Consider the following 21,859-nt stretch of genomic DNA (forward strand, 5'->3'; position numbering starts at 1 on the left):
CTTAAGGCATTTTCTCTGAAACCTGGGAGATGTTATTGTCATCTTCACCTTGTGCCACAGTACCAGCCTCACACTGCCCCACACAGCTCAGTGTCATCGGCCAACTTGCTGAGGGTGCCCTCAACACCCTCATCCATGTCGCTGACAAAGATGTTGAACAGCCCTGGACCCAGAACAGAGCCCTGAGGAACTCCGCTGGTCACTGGTCTCCATGGGCACATCGAGCCATTGACCACAGCTCTTTGAGTGCGACCATCCAGCCAGTTCTTTATCCACCGAGTGGTCCATCTGTCAAATCCGTGTCTCTCCATCTTAGAGACAAGGATGTCATGAGGGACAGTGTCAAATGTCAAACGCCTTGCGCAAGTCCAGGTAGATGATGTCAGTTCCTCTTCCCATGTCACCCAGAGCTGTAGCTCTGTCCTAGAAGGCCACCAAATCGGCCAGGCACGATTTGCCCTCAGTCAAGCCCTGTTGGGCGGCACCCCTTCACCTCATTATTTCTCAGGTGCCTTAGTACAGATACCAGGAGGATCTGCTTCAGGATTTTACCTGGCACAGAGGTGAGGCTGACCAGTCTGTAGTTCCCTGGGCTTTCTTTGATTCTCTTTTTAAAAACAGGGGTTATGTTCCCCCTTTTCCGGTCTGTGGGAACCTCACCCGACTGCCACGACTTCTCAGCTATGATGGCGAGTGGCCTAGCAGCTTCAGCCACCAGTTCCTTCAGGACCCGTGGATGTATCTATCGGGTCTCACGGACTTGTGCACCTTCAGGTTCTCTGGGTGTTCCAGGACCTGATCTGCTCCTGCCCTGGGTGGTTCTTCACTCTCCCAGACCCAGCCAATGCCCTCCGTGACTTGGGTGGTGTGGTTCGAGTGGTTGCCAGTGAAGACTGAAGCAAAAATACATCACGAAAAACTCCAAGAGCACTGGAAACACCCTGTGTAAAGATAGTCTTTACTCACCAAGATTAAGGAAGGCATTCTCCAAATCTCCCTTAACCTCCTTCTTGATGCTCTCCAACATATCATATGGGCTGTAGCTCTTGTACCTGTCAAACACTATCACAAGAAAGAAAATGGGGGAAATCAAAACCAGACCAAGAACTGCTAAAAGTAACCACCCAAAGCAAAGCCAGAGACAGCAGCGCAGAGACACCTGATTAAAACACACCTATCCAAGTCCTTCTTTATCTTAATTACATCCTAAGTGTATCAGCTGAAAGTAAAGTCCCCATGCTATGGCCTTCTTGTTTCCCTTGAGCATCTCTATCACCTGGTAAAACACCATCTTAATCCTGTGCTATTTGGAAACAAAAGTGATTTTGGCCCTGAAAAGTCTTCACATGGGTTTTGCATGTCCTTCCTACAACAGTATCAGACCTGATTTTGAGACTCTCGACTCTCAGATTTAAATATACAATACAATTAAGCTACCCTAGGACAGAGGAAACATTTTCCTTCTAGGTTTTACGAATGCTTTTCACACTCATTTCAATCATGAAATGGGATGAAACAGTTACCAGTTTGGTATAATTATCTCTTATAGGGAAAAAACCCCAGTCTCCTGAGTAGTACCTTTCTGCAGGTGTGGGACACTTCTTTCAGTCATGATGTTGATCCACTTGGGGACATCAGTTCCCTTTCTCTTCACACCAGCATCATAGAGCTCCTGTGGTTAGAAAGAAAAGCAAAATCACAAAAATCAGGAGTTACACAAGAAGTGTATACAAGCGTATACATCTTTAACTCGATCAGGTTGCTCAGAGCTGCACCAAGCCTGACCTCAGATGTCTCCAGGGATGGGGCCTCCACCACTCTCTGGGCACCCTGTGCCAGTGTCTCACCACTCTCAGTGTAAAGAACTTTCTTCTAACACCTAATCTAAATCTACCCTGCTCTAGTTTAAAACCATCGTCCCTAGTCCTGTCACTACACGCCCTTGTGAACAGTCCGTCCTCAGCTTTCCTGTAGCCCCTTCAGGTACGGGAAGGCCACTGTCAGGTGTCCCCAGAGCCCTCTCTCCTCCAGGCTGAACAGCCCCAGCTCTCTCAGTCCATCCTCATACCAGAGGAACTCCAGCCTTTTGACCATTTCCATGGCCTCCTCTGGACCCGTTCCAACAAGTCCATGTGTTGAGGGCTCCACAGCTGGACGCAGCACTCCAGGTGAGGTCTCAGCAGAGCAGAGGGGCAGAATCACCTCTCTCGACCTGCTGGCCACGCTGCTTCTGACGGAGCCTAGGATGCGATTGGCCTTCTGGGCTGCGAGCGCACATCTGTGGCGTGTGTGCAGCTTTTCATCCACCAACATCCCCAAGTCTTTCTGTGCGAGGCTGCCCTCTAGCACACCAGCCCCCAGCCTGTAATGATAACAAGAATTGCCCCAACACAGGGGCAGGACCTTGCACCTTGTTGAATCCCATGAGGTTCACACAGACCCACTTCTCCAGCTCATCAGCTCTGGGGGAGATCCCGTCCCTCTGGCACCACACGACGGCACCACTCAGCCTGGTGTTACCTGCAAACCTGCTGAGAGTGCACTTGATCCCACTGTCTATGTCATTGATGAAGATATTGAAGAGCACTGGTCCCAATATAGACCCTTGACTGACACCACTTGTCACCTGTCCCCATCTGGACATCGAGCCGTCGACCACAACCCTCTGGGTGTGACCATCCAACCAATGTATGTGTTTCCTTTTATTAAACGCTTTCTCTAGGCTTAAGGGAAATACCAGAGAGCTCCTGTGTACGTACTAGCGTGAGTCAGTATCCCGTGAAAGCTGGTAACTGAAAGTATCAGGACTGCACGGGGCAGATTCCCTGACAGCACGCTAACATTACAAGATAATCCAAAATACACCCACCTGCTTTCACAAGTGGTTCTCTCTTTTTGTACTTTGAATGTCCCCAAAAGCTTGATCAACTTAAGACATTTCGTGGTCACTACCAGCACTTACCCTGGCATCTTGATCAATCAGCTCATAATCAACCACAGAGGTATCTTCGCACCTTTTGCCCTTTAAACAAGGATAACAGTATTTAGAAGAGGTTTAACAGACAGTAAGCAGTTTGTTACACACATACTCTTTTCTTAGTTTTTTTAATCCGAGTTTGCTAAATGAGTAACAGTATACTCCATTCCCATTATGAAGCTGCTCTTATGAATGCTACATTTTTGTCCACAAAACACAGAAGAAAATACAAAAAGATAGTGAAAATACAAGGAAATTTAAAAGCAAATCAGAAATCCAGATGTTTTACTGATAGACAGTTAACAAAGGGAAGGCACATTGGGAAAAATTAAAAACATGGACAGAGCTACCTTGGCCAGGGCAACCATTAGCTTGCGGAAGTCACCAGATGTGTCTGATATTATGTCCTTTTCAAGTTCTGTCTTGTACACTAGAAAACAAAAAATTCTTTTCAAGTAAATGGTTTCCTACAAATATTGTTTTAAAAGAGGAACAGCTGCCAGTTACTGCGTTTTATGCACAAAACCAAACAGCTACAACCTAAGTCAGAAGTGGAAGACGGTGAAAACAAATGCCTGTTTGCACACACCAGCACTGCTACCAGCTAGTCATGGGAGCTCCTGTGCAATCAGAGCCTGTCGTGGAAAGACAACAGGAAAGCCTGAGACTATTAAGGGTAAAGGAACATTGATTTAACCTTAATATCCTGTTAGATCATTCTTTGCTACCAATGAAGGCTTGCTGGTTCGATAAACACAGCATTTAGGCCTTCTCCACTTGTGGATTTACGGCTGGACAACTGCAATTACAAGTTTAATCCAAAAGACAAAAGCTGTTATGATAAATCAAAGGAATGTTGTGGGTGATCCTGGTCTGCTGTCTCAACATTTTCATTGCTTTCCGAATGGTCATACTTCACAAAAAATAAATAAATCACATTGTCTCTTCTTTGCAACGGCAACCTAATCTACAGCAGCAACATTCTCTTTGCTGATACAGACTATTTTTATTTTTTTTATACTCATCACTACGACTAGATTGGTTTTGCCTGTGCTGGTTTAGCCAGCACCTTGCTGGAATTGCTTGAGAACTACGAAGGACACAGCAGTTTTCTACATTTCAGTCTCTTTGTGGCAAAGCTTGACTCTGAAGTTCAGGGAAACTAACGGGCATTGGACAGGCACAAGACTGAATTGCAATAAACCCAATCAGAAGGAAAAGTAAAGCAAAAGTAGTATTTTTTGAGGACAGATCACTCTCATAGCTACTTATGAATGACTAATAATCACAGCTTCAATTAGATAACGTGTTTTAGAACACTGGAAAATCACAACGTGCGCTTTAATGAAGTTTTATTTCATGTCTTTTCTGGCAGGTCGACCAAATAAACTTATAAGCATGCTTTGGTAGAGCTCCAGTTCACCTGCTTATTACATAATTGGCCCTAGAACCCACAAATCTCACACCATTACTTCTGTCACTATGCACAGAACGCACGTAGCTTCCAAAACCCCCCTCATTTAGGCACAACTTCAGTGTGCAGCGTTATCCAACTTGTTTGCTACGAAGCAACAAGATGAAGCTGTATAAACACAGATATGCAGGACAGCAGCACAAAACTTCCCAAGCAAACTTACGTTCCCTGTAGACCCTGTTAATCTCGCTCAGCTCCTGATTTGTTCGAGAGCAGATGATTTCAATGAGCGTGTCTTCATCAGTTCCCAGCCCCTGCAACACACACATGACGTCGTTAGGTGCCAGCAAATGAAAAGACATACTTGAATGGTTTAAAAATATTTTACAGACATCTCATTTCTCCCACTCAAACAGTTTTTCACAGCCGTTCGGGGATATCTTTCACTCGCTACGCTTGAGAAAGCCCAGATGGAACATTTTTAGTTGCCAAATACTACTCGAAAGCTTTGAGATCCTGTAGATATAATCTCTGGGCAATGTGCATTTGCTGTGAGCGTAACACTCCGTGGCCTCCCCAACAGCAGAACTGGAAGAGATGAAGTCATGACGGCCTACGTGTGACAATTTTCTGTCCGCTGAGAGCACAGAAGCTCCATTTCTTAGCATGCAAACACAGACAGCAATCAACCCGTTCTTCCCTGCTGCTCTTCTGCATCTCTCTCCATAAAACCCTCCACTGGAAAAAATAAAAAAAACCAACCCCACACCAAAAAACTAAAAAGACTAAATGGGAGCAATTTTATAAAAATGCCTCACAGTTAAGAGTATAAAAAGAGCTCTCCTCAGCGTGGTTCTAATATGTATCTGGGAAAGAAACAAAGGCTAACAAAATTTCTAAATATTTTATTAAGTATTCCTTAAGACTGTGTATCAGAAAAATAATTAACTCTTTGATGATAACTTTGCTTTACACCCAGCTTTGATTCCTATGTCATAGCTTATTATTCTCTATAAACTTAAGCTCAGGCAAATTCAGAATATTGGCCTAGGTGGTGCTTGGAAACTGAGAGGAGCTGACCTAAGAAGGGAACAGAATATTCTGTTTGTGGCTCCTCTGAGGTAGCGGCTTGGTCTTTGGGCCAATTACACAGCATAAACACTATATAATTATCCAATCAGATCTAAGATATTACAAAAAAAAAAACCCCAAACCACACAACAAAACCAACAAAATAACCAGAACCAAACTTATCTGAGCCACAGTAACTTAGAGAGTCTCTACTTACACCAGAAGAGGGCAGCATCTGATCACCCAAATAAGGGATTTGGCCCATAATTAGTTACCATCTCAGTATTGGGATGTTTTTTGCAGGTTGGTGGTGTGATTTTTTGGGGGGGGGAGGAGTTGGGAGCAGGTAGAGGGGCTGGTTTCCTAGCTTGTTTTTTAACTCTTTTTTCATAGTCTGAAGAAATTAATCATTTTTTCTTTGTCTTGTCTTGAATTTCAACAGACGTATTTTAATACTAGTTTTTCAATTATTTAAAAATAAAATCAGCAAACACCTAACCTGGTCGAGAACATTTAGAATTTAAGTGTTGATTAGAAATAAAAATTCCCAGACCTTAGTTTCTTTAGAAAGGTGAATGCATTGGCACGAGCACCTCTCCAAGTCCGGTATTTCCAAAGCAGCCATCTATTCCACACTTGCCCGTGATCGCAGGGGACTGAACGCAGCAGCTCACCGCTGCGCTTGTTCTCCAAAGACTGCTTTGGGTGCCTCATCCTCCTCAGAGAATCCTACACAGAGGCTGGCCTGGCCACAGGATGTTCTTTCAAGATCAGCGATATGACCCAGTAACTGGAAACTCCTGTTTAAGCTTATAAATATTAGCAGAGGATTTAACAGCTCCAGCTAACAGCTGCTCTCTTAACTTTTTTTCGTTCTATGAACAGATACATTGTTTTTAAGAGAAGTAAAGCAAGAACCAGTCAGAGCAGCTAATCAGTTATTCCTAACCTGATGAAATTATTTTATTTCCTCCGAGAGAGGATTTAATTAACAGTTTAAAAATCACACAGTTCCAGAATTTCTCTCATTTTGGATGTCTTGCAGCTACTCAAGCTGTAGACCTTTAAAAAAATAATAGTACTAATAAAAAAAACCTAATCAGCAGACATGTTTGGAAACTGTGGCGTTGGATAGGAAGTCCATCCTCATTGTGGAGAAAGGGACACCAGACTAACACACCTGAATTTCAAAGCTCATTTACCTTCATGGCAGCTTTCAATTCAGAGGCGTCATACTGTGCCGGAGTCTTCAGCAAGCCCAAGACCACTGCCTCCAAATGACCTGACAGAGCGGACTTGAGTGCTGCAGAAAGTTCCTGTAAAAAAGGAGGGGATGATGGAAGAAAAAAAAAATTAAAAGTTCACTTCTGATCTCTAGAGAATTTAGCCTGTAGTGCTTTAAGTCTCCAAGCCCGCGATAGTGTTTCTTACACGATTGACAAGGAAACAGAACATCAAGAGCTTTCTTTTGTGAAAGCCTAAGAAAGAAATTAGGGCAAAGGAATTTTTTTTTTCTCATCCTTTGAAAATGAGAAGAAATCCACTGGTGGCTGACAAAGTGCTGGGAAGCATGGTTGCAGACACATCTGAACAGCTCCTCTCCAGTCTTGAAGCGCTGACACTTTGTTGGAGCTAACAAGCACAGACAGATCTGAGTTGGACTCCCTGCGGTCAGGGCTTCTCCACCACACTCCCATAGTTTTGCCAGCAGCACTGTATTATTTGTGTTTTTCCTATTATCCCAGCCCTTCGCGAGCTGAGACATCGGAAAATTGACTGCACAGTTATTCCACTGTACATGCCCAGTTCCCAAACTGCTAGCTGAACAGGAGAAAAAAAAAAAAAAATCATCCCTGAGCACAGAAAAATTATCCCTCTCTTCACGGAAACTATCAGAAGAGCGTAGTCAGTCTCTATTAACTGACAGGCAATCCGAGCGACTTAAACAGTCAGGTTCACAGGATGCGTGCAAACCTGTAGCAAACGGAGTCAGAGGCACGTCCTCTTGGATGGGTTTCAGCTGCAACTCAAATAATGCTAATTATCAGCTTCGTCGTAGCGTAGTCACAAAGCTGAAATCCCGGGGATCAAGCCTGGGGTTCACGCAGATCAATGCGTTCCCTAAGTTGAAGTGAAGTCTGTAGCATTCCGAGACAACTGCTGCGTTTCAGTCACTGCTTTCTACAGTAAGGGTTTGTAAGCTTCAGGGGCAGGGGAAAAGGGGACAGAGAAAGTGACCTTGGCAAAGCTGCAGAGAACTTTGTACCAGAGAGTCCAAGAGCCAAAGCATTTACTTCATTTCCAGAGTTACCCATTTTAACATGTGCTAATGCTGCACGCACTCACGGGGAATGGGTGGGGCTGGGCATCTAGCTGCTTCAGTCTGAGAAAGCTTTTAGTTAATTTTGGATTATTTGTGTGTGACAAAAGGGGTTCTTCAGGCATCAGCTGAGACAGCAAAGACACCAAGTATCTGTACAACAAATCTGAGGACACCATCACGAATTCCAATTAGCTTTGTGAAGTTTTTTGCCATCTTTGTGTGTGAAGACTGAAGGAAATACAAACACCAAAATAACTGCAACAAAACACCTCAAACTGAATTAAGCACCTGCCTTCATATTAGGAGGCTTCTGGAGAAGTAAAGTCTCCTCCCCCTGCCAGGAAAGCAGCGTCTCCACTCTGCCATGGCTAAAAGTGAGAAGTGGGAAGCAGACAACTGGGAGAGATCATTAATTCATAAACAGCAAAGAGAAAAGGCTTTACTAAGGGTTCCAAATGAGCACCACACCTGCAATACTGGGTCCAGTTCGGGGCTGCCCAGTTCCAGAGAGACAGGGACCGACTGGAGAGAGTCCAAGGGAGAGCTACGAGGGGGATCAAGGGACTGAACATCTCTGCTGGGAAGAGAGACGGAGAGACCTGGGGCTGTTCAGCCTGGAAAGGAGACGGCTGAGAGGGGATTTGTTGACGTAGAGAAATACCTGAGGGGTGGGGGTCAAGGGGAAGGGGACAATCTCTTCTCAGTGATGCCCAGCGATAGAACAAGCAATAATGGGTTTGAGTTAGAACATGGGAAGTTCCACCTCAGCGTGAGGAGAAACTTGTTGGCTGTGCGGGTGCCGGAGCCCTGGCCCAGGCTGCCCAGAGAGGGTGTGGAGTCTCCTGCTCTGGAGACTTTCCAACCCGCCTGGACGCGTTCCTGTGGGGCTGCCCTGGGTGACCCTGCTCTGGCAGGGGGTGGCACAGGGGGATCTCCAGAGGTCCCTTCCAACCCCAACGTTCTATGATTCTACAATGTGGATTTTAGCAGCTCACTTCAACGTTAGATCACTGGTGGCAGTTCAGACTGACCAGCACATCTCAACACACACACGCAGAACCCCCAGTGTGCACTGGTAGCTCCGCTAATGCTGGGGATGGTGGGAAAGATGACCTAGATCAAACACCGTTCCTTGAGATTACCAATAGTTTCCATTAGACACAGCTCAACGCAGAGGAATGAAAGAAAGGGAGGCCTACAACTTCTTAAGATTACCATGATCTGAGAAATCCTGCAAGACACAGAACAGGCAGCCTAGCACAACAAGGCACATGGCCAAAGAAATACACACAACCTGTTGCCAAAGAAAGCCATGAGACACTGTGTCCAGAAGACAGATCTACATGTCTTCTCACACCTCACTTCCTCCTTTCTTGCTAATTCACTTGTTTGCGTCACTGAGCGGTTTATACTGCAGATTTTCATTGTTCCCACAGATTGCTAGACAAATTCAGTTTGCTCTTGGGTCACAGCAAGGAAAAAAAAAGATGAAACATGAAAAGAGTTGCTGATTTTCTTGGCTGTGGTCATGCAAGAGATCTAACAGAGCTTTAAGTGACACAGGGTCCACTTCTAAGCACGATTCTCCCAGTGCCCACAGGGTGCAGACGTGCGTGCGCTCAGCTTCTGCGTGCTTACACACGTGCCTCTATCAGCCATGCACAAAAGTCAGTGAATTTCCAAAAGTTAACTCTCGATTTACATTTGGTTTCAGATGAGTGTTCTGGGCTGCTATTGGAGGACTACCATGTGGAGTCTGGCAAACCTGAAAGAGATACATTCATCATAATCCTAACTCCACACAAGTTTCCTGGGTTTTGTGGGCATAAAACGCCAATTACGGTAAGACTCCAAAAGCTTCAAAATCCAAGAGAACAGCTCATGCCTTCCAGACAGTAAGAGTCGTGCGTGCAGAATTCCGCACACATTTTACAGGTTTCTCTCCAGCAACAGATCCACACCTCAGGTATTTCTGACAGGATAAAATCTAGTGATAGTGATTGTTCTACACCTTCAGTGTTTGTTAGCACCACTGACTGCAATCTTTTCTCATTTAAGCTAGATTTGGAAACGGAAACAGGCTATCTTCCTTATGCTGAGTTGTCTTAAAAAATAAGAATAATAAAAAAATCAATCCCCTAAGGCATCTCCCTTTGATCTCTTCGTTCATACTGAGGCATTTTATGTCAATGGCTTTTCACTATTGTGGAGCATATCTCACCAGGAAATCCTGTGGTTGGCTGATCTGTCACCCATCACGATTTCTGGAGGCGCAAGGAAACTACCAGCTCCAACAGATTTCAGTCCCAGTTGCGCACACTCAACAATTTTGGAAGTCCCACCAGTTCTAATTTGTGGCAGTGTGGACAAACGAGATGCACCTTTAATTTCAGTGAAGGGATAAATCAAGTAATACTTATCTCCAGTTTACATCCAGTTAACTGTGAAACATCCAAGTCCTGAAAAATCTAACCATCCACAAGAAAAAATATTAAATACTCGTTATTTTTGCGTATTTTGCTACCTTTTTGGTTCTCCTCTGATAGGCAAAAGCAATGTCCTGCCTCTGTTCATTGCTGCGGTTTGTCAGGATGTTGATGATGGTGACCTCATCCACACCTACAAAGACAAAAGACAGAGTTAAAGAAGTTCTCTGGTTCCTGTGCTCTTTGTATTACCATGTTCTTCAAAACTCGTAATCTATTACACTCCCCAGAGCAGAGCTCAACAGCTCTCATTAGTCGGTACATGTCACTTCCTGGCCCTGGAGAAAAGGCAGCCGATTACAACCCGCATTTTTGATGTGACACGAATCTTTGTGTACACACGCATGTACAACACCTCAAAAAAACCTCGTTTGCGACCAGCTTTGCTACTTCTGTTTCCTGCTTCGCTCGTGTCTCTGTGGACCTGTGTTCAGTCCTGCAGCGCTCTGCAAAAAGTTGATCAAGAACACAGGCTTTAAAAGGGACATGGACTTGTACTTAGCAAAGCCTGTCCTGTCACACCAGTAGTTTCAATTAAGGCTTCTTAATAAAGCAGTTCCATTTTGATCTAATCCATGGTCACTTAACTATCACTCCAAACAGAAATGGAAAAATAAACCAGTATATTTCATCCTCTCAGCAGCTCAGAGGCTCAGAAGACAGACGGGTTTTCCGAGGTTGGAAGAAGTACATGTGCACTACTTTTTTTAGAAAGCATCACTTGAAGATCCGTGCCGAGTTTTAACTAGAGGACTTAGATGCTCAAACCTCCAATCTATTTTTTACATAGGCAAACTACGCATCAGTCAAGGTTTAGTTTTAAGGGAAGTTTTCCAAACCCATGTACTTAAAAGCAACTGCAGGTTAAATGCAATGAGATCACTAAGGCTGATTCTAAGTTAAAAACCAAAGCATGCCTCTGCCATTGGATATTCTGACTGTCAACAGAACCTAAGGCACACCACAGCTTTAGATCCTGTGGAGGTCATCAACGCAAGTAGATGAAAAAAAAGCTTTTATGTTGTACAGGAAGCAGGATTTCCAGATGTTCTTTCCAAGGCACAGCTACCGGTTACTCTATGCTCTTTCCAACGCAGGCACAGTTTTGCCATTTTTCCACTCCATGCATTTCAGATTCCCCATTTCACTTGATGCTTTCAAACTGGATTCTCCCGAACTCACACTCTATGGGCTGGCACAGCTCTTCTGATTACAATTCTGATACGCAGCTTGGCCTTAGCAACTCAAAAGACAGCCTGGAGGCTGGCTGGACTGGAGGCTCTTCAGCTTCTTGAGATGAACCTGGAGCATCCGAGTTACCTGTCTCCTGTGATCGGGCTCTACCCCAACGGATACACAATTACCTTGCCCTGCAAACTTCCACGTCTCTCAAAGTGCTCTCTGCCAGGACAGCTACACTTCGTCTATTCATATCAACACAGAAGAGCTGGAAAAGCTTTATATTCCCTTATATAAAATAACTTCTCTTACTCTGAGAGTTTGTAGAAACTGCCCTTGCAAGGAAGCAGTCTCCATTACTCCAAGGAAAACGTTGAGAAATGCAAGCCCTGCTACCATAAGGTAAAACAAAAGATACAGAGCAGTCAGTGGAAAAAAGCTTAGAGTAACAAATAAAAAAACCAGCGTGGCACACTTTGACACGGGATGCATCTGAACAGAACCAAAAAGGTCAGCTCAGGTGTACTTAATGAAATGGCAGGAGGTTGAAATTTCCAAAGCCCCTGGAGCAGACACTACCTTGCTCAAGAAAAATCTTATTTTGGATTTAATGTTCTTACTCTGCTTAAAATAAGCAACGGCAACTTCATTTTTGGGGGACAACTACAACCTTTTTCTCAAATGCTTTTTAAAAGATACAAGTGAACTCGAGTCCCCTTTCCCAATTCTTCAGTGTGTACCCATGTCTGTATCACTGACTTCAGCCCTAGGTAAAACTGTCTGGACACGCTACTCAAACGCAGGTGGAGAATATCAGCGCAGCTGGGAGTAATGTCCAGAGGATAAAGTCTTCCAAACAGGAGAGTCAGCACAGCTTTTAAAGGGATGCACAGAGCAGACAGCCAGAACAGCTCTCGTTGTTATGCTCAAATAACAGAGAATCATTAAGGTTAGAAAAGACCTCTGAGATCATTAAGTCCAACCATCAACCCGTTTTGGGCTATTTCCACATTGACTGCATGAAGCTTGGAAGAGTCAAAACTATTTTTAAATATTGCTTGTTTAAAAAAAAGTACAACCGAAAGATTATATGCAACAGAAAGATTATATGCAATTATTATTATATGAAAATTATTATTATATGAAAGATTATATGCAACAGAAAGATTATATGCAATTATTATTGTATGAAAAATTATTATTATATGAAAGATTATATGCAACAGAAAGATTATATGCAACTATTTTGGGGTGGTGGTTTTTTTTTGTTTTTTCCTCTGGTGAGTCACATGCCAGGTTTTAAAGCAAACAGGTAGCTCTATTCTAGAAATTGGAACAAGCCCAGAGTTGTGACACAGGTCCTTCCATTTACTACAAGTATTAGGAATAGCTTCTTCCACATTTGCACACACATCAGTGCTGATGATTTTTAGCTAAAAAAAAAAAAATCCAGAAAGAACTAGATCAGCAGCTCCTAGGATCTCTGTCAGAATCCATCTGCATTTATTTTCCTTATTCCCTAAAGCAACCTCACAGCAACCTGAAACAAGGGACTGCAGCAGCACCTAATAATTAATCACCTCAAGTGTGAATGTTGCAAAAGACCTTTTAGATCCTCGCTGCAGAACCTAAAAGGAGTCGGATGCAAAACTCCTTTCTTCTTCATCACATTTTTCTCCGTACTCGATAGCCTCCCGTCGGTAGTTCATGCTGGGGCAGACCTACATCAGTGCTCTTACCTCACACAAGCCTGGCCCGCAGAAGTCAAAAGGTCCTGGAAGGCATCGCACGTCTTCGTTACAAAATCTGGTTTGAAAACATGCTGACTGCACATTTCGGACATCATCTACTCCTGCACATTTTAAAGGGTTCCCATTTTATGAAAGAAAACAAATTCTCTCAGTCCAGAGACGGCCACACACAAACATTGGGCCTTTCAGCGGTTGCAGGCCCACGACGTCTTAAGCTTTTTAATAAACACTCAATTTAAACCACTCCTGGCATTCAAACTAGGCAAATGACATTTCCAAGTTTTATCACAGTTGCGAGAGACTGGAAGCCCACAAATGACTGCATCCAAGCTGCTCACTCGAATGCTCTGCGGATGGAAACACAAAGTTAACTCACTGCTCCGGCATTTCACGGAAAGTAAAGCGCTTGTACTTCACGCCTGGGAATCGTGCTGCAGGGACAGGATGCTGACTCACAGCTGCTGAGGTGGGGTGGAGCAGGAGAGCAGTTCCAACATTCTTTCTTTGCTCTTCACTAAAGTCTCTGGAAGTTTCAGGGTAATGCAACAGAAGTTTATTTCCAAATTCATTCTGGTTGGGCAGATTTTACTGGTACGATTCTCTCAATGGGTAATTGAAAATTTGACATTCTGGCTCATCTTTTTTTTTTTTTTTCCAAAAAAAGAAATTGGAGGGGGTGGGGAACAGGACGCATTAGGGAAGTAGATCTTAAAAAATCCTACCACATCTGACTAATAACTTTTCTTCTAAAAGAGGCACTCTGTTGCACTGGTAAGATTGCAGTGTTATGGCTCAATTGGCAAAAAAAGAGGAAATGACCATAACTAAAATTATCAGAGTTCATATTTTGGTTTAATTGTACTTGAATTTCTGTGAGCCAAACCAACAGCACCAGCATCGTTCTGAACAAAAGGGACGATATGGAAAGTCGCTTAATTTTCTGGGATGAGGCGAGAACAGAGCTAACACATTTTCATTTTGCAAGAGCTGCCATACGTTCATTTAGCTCATTTACTAGAAGTCTGTTTGCTTAAATTTCATTTTCAAAGACAGCACTGACAGAATACCAGAACCTATGCCTGGCCCCACAGCATCTAGCTACTACAGAGATCATCCATCTACACTAATAAACGCAATACAATTGCAGCTGGCCTCAAGTGATTAGTGGGAGATGTACAAGATGAGCCCTTGTGAGACTCAATCTTTGTGTCTCTGGTACCAACACAGCCCTAGGACTGACCGAGCTCATGATCTGCAGCGTCTGATCTTTCTTGGGTAAAACTCTGATCCCACTGGAGTCAAAGATGAAAAGTTCGGATAAAATAACACTATAATTTCAGCTCTGCTATTTTGTGTAGCAAGATTTCACCAACCCCAAAACATGCTGTAATGAGGTACTTCTTTACTGATACTATTAATATTCTGAATATGTGACTGCTGCAGTTTGGTGGATTTCAGGCACTATCCCTTCCTGCCAGCATCGATGTACTATAAAACCAGAAAATTCAATCTTACAGAAGACCCTTGCTATGGTTTATACCTCCTCATCATTTTACCAACGTCTCAGTTTAATGGATTTATTATATGTACGTGTTCAAAGCACTTTGCTACAAGAAACCTGTGTTTGAATTCTGCCAGTCATGGAATAAAAAAACCAAACACTATACCCAGAGACCTCAGTAAAAGGTTGTGGTTACACACAATTAACTGTTCACAACCCAGTCTTATAACGAAGTTACTTAACAAAGCATCTGAGACACACAAAGTCCCAAAGCTGGGGAACAACTCTGAAACAGAACAGACTGTCTTCTTTGCCCTAAATCAAATACACGGCTGCCTTTCAGCCAGTAAAGGAAGTTTTACAGATTTGACACACGAACACCCGAACAAAGACTCATGACCGATTCGGGGGAGTGCGGTACTAGAGACCAGTTGGATAATTAAGTGGATGGTAACTTCTTAAAACCAGCTCGCCCTGATTGCATATTGCTTATATAAAACACGGAAGATAAACCCAAATAATTTTCCCCAGAAATCAGACTCCACTGGATATGATTCCCATAGCACTGCTACAAAGGATACAGTCTGAAAGCCTACTTGGACGATTGTGTGATTGTGAAATACAGGCCCATTACAGCACGTGAAGATCTGTATTTTTGAAACAAATAAAAGGCATGGGTTTCAGATACCAGGAGTCCTTTATCCTGCATAAAGCCCTCAAAGAGCTCGGCTCTTATGTCCAGGTTTTTCTGAAACTCACCACCTCGACCACAAGAAGAGCCTGCACACGTATTCATAACCTGTTCTATCTCACCAAGATGAAGGAGTCATTTACATGATAAACTAATTGCTAGAGAATCAGTGATACTTCCTAGGAAGGTACGTACTGATTGTTTTTTATGAGAGTTATATTTTTAGCTCAAAAATTATGATGAAGTATTTTAAAATGTTTTCTTGCAGAAGACTTTCCCTGCGTGGCTGTTGACACGACGGTAGAGAACCAAGTCTTGTCTGGATGATTCAGAGTTTTCATTTGGGAAAAAAACCAACTCGCATATATTTTAGAGAGTTAATATTTTAGCAAATTTTCTCAATTAGCAGATGAAAATATGCTGTAAGCACGCACGCAAAAGTGCAAGGAAATCGTACCTGGAAGAAGGGTCCTAACACTCCTGTTCTTTATTCCCCCCAGGAATACTTCAGCTGAGAGAGTCTTTATGGTGGAAGATTCAGTATTAAAACCATAAATCGATTCTCCCCCTTAGAGCCGCCCTCCCAAAACAGCTCCTAGATAACAAGCTAATAAGCAGAGATAAGGTAAATCCTACAAACATGCAGGTCCATGAATAAGATTCCCTATTATTATTTCAAAGGGGTGGGAATCATCTCTCTGATGAAACATTTCCAGGTATCTTAAAACCAAACTTGGCAAACTGCTTATTTTGGCAGCAAGAAAGAGAAAAAACAATGCGAGCTTGACTTCCCTGACGGGGAAAAGCTTTTGTACTGCCTTGGATACTGCAATTTCCTTTTGCATTAATTAACAGCTTGAGCGTTAAAATGTGTAAATTTGTACCTATCCTAAAAGTCTGACAGTATTCTCGACATGTTTAGATTTGCCCTATAATCAGAGCTGAAAAAAATTACTAAGTCTAGACAAAACTCTACATACACACAAAGCATTTTCTGTCAAACACGCTGACATTCACTCCTCTCTTGCAAAAGGCTTTTTTAAAATAAAAACCAGGAAAAAGATTCAAAATCAGAACCGAACCTACTTTAACGAGCAAACAAGAGATTTGTTCAGTTAAATTCAGAAATCTCGTGAAAGAAAGCTTCACGCTTGTTAGGGAGAAGCAGCGTTTTACATTTCATAGCAAGTCAAACATGTGCTTTGTTGGCACCAATGGAAGACTCTGCATTTCTGCCTGATGAGACTGTTTGGCTTTTAAATTCCTCCCCCTCCTGACACCTGGGCAAAAGACTTGGCAGCTCCAGCTATGCCCATTCGGTGTTTCTCTGGGCTGGGGTAAGTCTGGGAACTGTGGCACACCCTTGCTCTGTTACGCAGCAGGACGAGGAGAGAGGATCGCTGCCCTGAGAGCACCCACAAGGTGCTACTCCAGAGCTGCAGTCCATCCTCCCTGTAGTTTCAGTATCGCAGGCTTTTTCCCTGCAGCTGGATCTCTCCTCTGCTCCTTCACAGCCTCCTACTCACCAGTGGAAGTGGTGGATACTGACGTAAGGAGGTGGAAACCTACCTGAGAGGCTGGCTCAGAGGAGCAGAGGGCTCTTATATCGCCCTGCCCCTGAAATACCACAACGCCACTTCAGAAGCTAGATTCTCTTGTTTCTAGGACTTTCTTTGACATCAAATTAATAAAAGACACAACAGCATTTAGTTCAAAGAAGAATGTCCAAATCACCCCTATGCAGCTCTCTCGAGGGCTGAAAGGAACAAGAAATGTCCAATCCAATAACCCAGCTGACACCCATGATTCAGAGCTTGGTTAAAAATTGCTGCCCTGGAAGTTGACACTTGGTTCTCAGTGGCAGAAAAGGAGTAGAATTTGAAGTACTGATGAGTGAATGGGAAAAAAGTGGACATTTCCAGCCATAACCTCAACAACTTCTGGCTACAAACTTCAAAAGCATATTGACAGTATGCATCTACAGAGTTCAAAAATCTGACTTGGTCAAGACTTCATCAGCGAGGTCTGAGAAATCCAACACATTCTAAAATAGGTCTCCTAGGGTACAGCTATTAAAATGTTGGTCTTGCACATCAGCAGAACCAAAGCCACAGTCCGTGCCCCTCACCTTTAGTCTTGATGGCTGTTTCCAGGGCTGCAGCATCCCGGTCAGCATCAAAATTTGAGTAGGCCTTAACCGTGGCGTACGCACTTGGTGGGAGAGAATGCTAGAAGAAAAAGGAGAACAACCTCGACGTTAGACCATGTAATCCTGTCCTTGCTGCAGTTAATAAAACGTGTGCCTCTTGGTTAAATGGTATTCAGCCAAATTTTAAAATACAAAAGCTACCAGCACGGATCTGTGAAAACGGAATCGTGGTTAGAGCCACCAGACTCTGTGCTCCTGATGTGTATTGCCCAGAAATCCACTCACAGTCATGTTTATTACAGTAAGGAATACATAATGTCTGTTTGCATATATTTTTGCAGCAAAAACCTACTCACTAAACCTCAATCTTCTCAAACCTGGAGTTGTCTGATGGAAATTGATAGAAAGCTAATTAAAAGAAAGCTTAAGTCTGAAGTATTTTAGATTTGAAGCCAATACTTTACTTTGGATTACTGCCTACAATTAAAAATAAAAATAAAAAAACAACCAGAAAACCAGGAGAAGGAGATAGAAGATTAACAATGAGTAAGTAAGAACAATTTTTTGTGCCCTATCTCAGACTTTAAGGGTAACTGTAGTCTTTATAAGACTACAGTTCTGGAAAGCAGGAGTTACTCACAATCTCCTTTTGCAACTAAACTCCTGCAGTTGCTTGGTTTAAGCAGGACAAGGCTAACAACACCAACTGACATTTCAAATAACCTCTGCTAAGAATAAAAAAACTTGCAGGTAAGTTCACTTACATTTTAGAAATAGATTTTATCAACTGTTACCTACTGCCCTCTCCTCAGGATTACAGCTTCAAACAGGAGGTCAGCAGAATAGAGATTCAACTCCTTGCAGCTGCTTCAGTCCAAGCTAACAGTTTAGCACCTCTCACCCCCCACGGGCAGGTGAAACTAAGCCACAAATCCCGCTCGGCTGAGCTCAATTTAGAGACAAACCTCTGGCAGAAGGTGAAGTGACTAACATCTGGAAGTGCCACAGCTGTTCAAGTGAATGAATGACTAGGCTTGCTTGGTCAAGATTTCTGGAAATTGATTATTTCAGTCTCTAACTCCAACAGAAAGCTGGGTTCTTAATGAGAACTAAGCTATCTTAATATCCCCGAGTGATCTTTTTACATGCAAACTGTTAAAATGAGGACAAATTTTACTAAAAAAATTCCTGTCTTGTACAGAGATTCCTCTGGCAGCAACCACTGTACCTTCTGGAGTGAGTCTGTGTTGTGCTGTGGAGATAGGAAGTCAAAAAAAGCACCAATAAATTGAACTCCTCTTTCTTTTGTCTTTTACCACCAGCTCAATCTAGCAAAGTGGCCCCGGCCTGGCTCACAGCCACACCACAGAACACAGCCTTTCCTGTCAGCGACCAAATTGCTAGCAGAAACAGTAAATGGAGATGTGCAACGCAGCTTCAAAGAAGTTTGTGTGCCTGAAACATTCCTAAACCAAAGTCCGTCAGTACACACAGCCATGTGGCACTTCTGGCTAATTAACCAGCACTGCTGGGTTATCATCTGAAGCAAGCTACCTGCTGAGCGCAGCAGAGTCGTGTACCTCCCCCTTTCACCCAGCTCCAAGTATCTTCTGAGTCATTCCCGCAGAGTATTTTACTGTCCGATGATACCATACACCGAGAAGAATGACAGCACGTCTGCAATTTTGGAGCCACCTTTTCCTCTGCCCTTCCACCCAATGCATGCGACAAGTTGGATTCAGATCCTCTGACACCAGTCAAAAGGTTCAGGAAGCACCGTGTACGTAGGTACACCCAGGAAAAATGAAACCTCCTGGTGGCTGCTCTACCAGTAAATGGATTCGCAGAATCACAGAATGTTGGGGTTGGAAGGGACCTCTGGAGATCCCCCAGTGCCACCCCCTGCCAGAGCAGGGTCACCCAGGGCAGCCCCACAGGAACGCGTCCAGGCGGGTTGGAAAGTCTCCAGAGCAGGAGACTCCACACCCTCTGGGCAGCCTGGGCCAGGGCTCCGGCACCCGCACAAGGAAGAAGTTTCTCCTCATGTTTTTGTGGAACCTCCTGTGCTCCAGCTTGTACCCATTGCCCCTTGTCCTGTCACTGGACATCCCTGAGCAGAGCCTGGCTCCGTCCTCCTGACACTCCCCCTTTCCATATTTATAACCATGACTGAGGTCACCCCTCAGACTCCTCTTCTCCAGCTGCAGAGCCCCAGCTCCTTCAGCCTTTCCCTCCTCAGGGAGATGTTCCATCCCTCCATCATCCCTGGGGCTGCGCTGGACTCTCTCCAGCAGTTCCCATCTCTCTGGAGCTGAGGGCCCAGAACTGGACACAACACAAAAGTAAATGGATTGTCTTCACCAGCCACAAAGATTATGCTTTACTCTCAGCGTTTCGAGTACTTCGGTGGAAAAGCCACAGGTCCTGTCGCTGTGATTACTCCACCTACTTAAAAACAGCCTTTGAAATTCCAGACTATACGGTCTCCCATTTCTCTGGTACACTAGTGTAGCCCTGGTACATACTGGTAGTACTGCATCAGTACTGTATGTTTTCAGGCAAGAGAACTTTTCCAACAACTGACTTTTCATTTAGTTCCACAGAAAGTTTTCCAGACTGAGGCAGTAAAAGTCCAGCTAGCGTGTAAGTGCAGAAGCAGCCTGGGCTCGAACTGCACAAATCCCTTATTGCACAGGACAGGACTTGGGTTCAGCTGTGACCATCCTATAACCTCAAGGTTAAAAGCTTTATTTCTTTTTGTTGTTGTTCCTCTTATCTTGCTGAATCACCGCTTAAGGGAAGTGGGCAAACCCTTCATGCAAACTAACTACTCAGTAATTCTGGCTTCCAGCTTAGGGTCTACAGAATAAACTATCTGCCTGATCTTCCTCACGCTCTGTGGCAGAATTTCTGGTGAAAACGCTGGCATGGAACAGCATTCAAATTTGATGCTCGTGAGTAGTCACAAAAGTCATGGCAGAAACATTTTAGCCCTTGAGACCAGATTGCTCAAATATTATTTCAAAAGTAATTCTCTACTGAAACGAGAACAGCCAAGAAACCTAAAGAGCTGACTGCTTTTGCAGTACAAAACTAGCTTTGCTACCGAACTACGGTGCACTAGCCAGCTCTTTGCAACAGCTCTTTCACAAAGATCATATGGTATAATGTTTATTTTGCAATAATTAACAAAAATAAGCAAAAGGCTTGCTTGTACCAAACTCAGATCTGGAGTTACCAGCTCTAAAATGTAAGAAGGATAGCAAGTTTATCAGAAACATGGATAGGATTCACTTCTGTGGCAATCAGAGAACCACAAATCCGTGGTGGGATATCCTGACGCTACACTGGTAATCCTACCATCTAATGTTGCAACATAAATCAAACAAAGAGAGTGTGGCTTTCCGGTGTTTCAAATAAAACTATCCAGCAAGTGCAGATGTAGAGGAAAACACACAATAAACCCCAAGATTCTTTATGCTTTTCAAAACAGAAATGGAGAAGTTTAAGAAAATGAGGGTTTTTTTTGAGAGGAAGTTTGGGTTCGGTGATAATCATTACAAGAATAAGATCCCCAATATTCTAATTTAATTTTTTTTAATTTCCACAAACACTGCTCATGCTGCCGGCCAGTTAGAAGAACCATCATTAAATCTTGTCACTTCATGTAATTGTCCTATGGTTTACAGCTGCTTTGGGGCTGAAAACTGATGACTGCAGGCTAAGTTTTCAGTCAATATTAGTTTAAGTAGGAGAGATGTGTGGATCTTGTAAACTGGACAGCTCAGTACCACTGGTGGTAGAGAGTCCTGTAAAAGAAACAAGACGTGGCATTTAATTAAAAGCAACTTTTCTTGTTTAAATGATAATACTTACATCTCCTTCAAGGCTGAGCTTGCTTAAAATTTCGTGGACAGTAGACATCTTGAAAGGATGCTGGAGGAAGAGAAAAATAATAGAAATATTAGACTTAAATACATTTGTAATGACATCAGAATGTCACATAGTCCTGAAACACTCGAAAGCGACATCATCCAGTGTACCTTGCCAATCCCAGACAAGAAAGCAGATTTAAGAGTATCCAAGCCACACCATCATAAATACACAACAGTGAGAGGTCTTTTTTCTATTGTACAATAAAAATTTATCCTGGCTCCTAAAAATAAAACAACACCCGAAAATCTCCTCTGTATTTTAAATACTTAGTAAGTGGAAAATCTCTACCTTCAAAGCACAACCGATCAAGCCTACAACGCAACAGCAGCAAAACTGTGCAGAAACATTATAGCCTAGTCCAGCTCCAAGCCAAAAATCAGG

At 43.4% G+C, this 21,859-nt stretch overlaps 1 protein-coding gene across 1 annotated transcript; it reads right to left on the reverse strand.

Moving 5' to 3' along the window:
* Window positions 1–966: 966 nt before the first annotated feature.
* On the reverse strand, window positions 967–21,482 carry ANXA2 (annexin A2; the record flags this gene model as incomplete). The annotated part of the gene is made up of 9 exons (XM_009876745.1): window positions 21,419–21,482; window positions 17,522–17,621; window positions 10,310–10,404; window positions 6,665–6,778; window positions 4,615–4,705; window positions 3,328–3,407; window positions 2,963–3,022; window positions 1,579–1,672; window positions 967–1,062 (listed from the first exon to the last, which is right to left on the reverse strand). Coding segments are annotated over exons 1-9 (778 nt in total), but the record flags the coding sequence as incomplete, so codon positions are not given.
* Between the last annotated feature and the right edge of the window lie 377 nt (window positions 21,483–21,859).

This window comes from Apaloderma vittatum, unplaced genomic scaffold (assembly GCF_000703405.1).
Source record: "Apaloderma vittatum isolate BGI_N311 unplaced genomic scaffold, ASM70340v1 scaffold11339, whole genome shotgun sequence".
NCBI classification, from domain to species: domain Eukaryota; kingdom Metazoa; phylum Chordata; class Aves; order Trogoniformes; family Trogonidae; genus Apaloderma; species Apaloderma vittatum.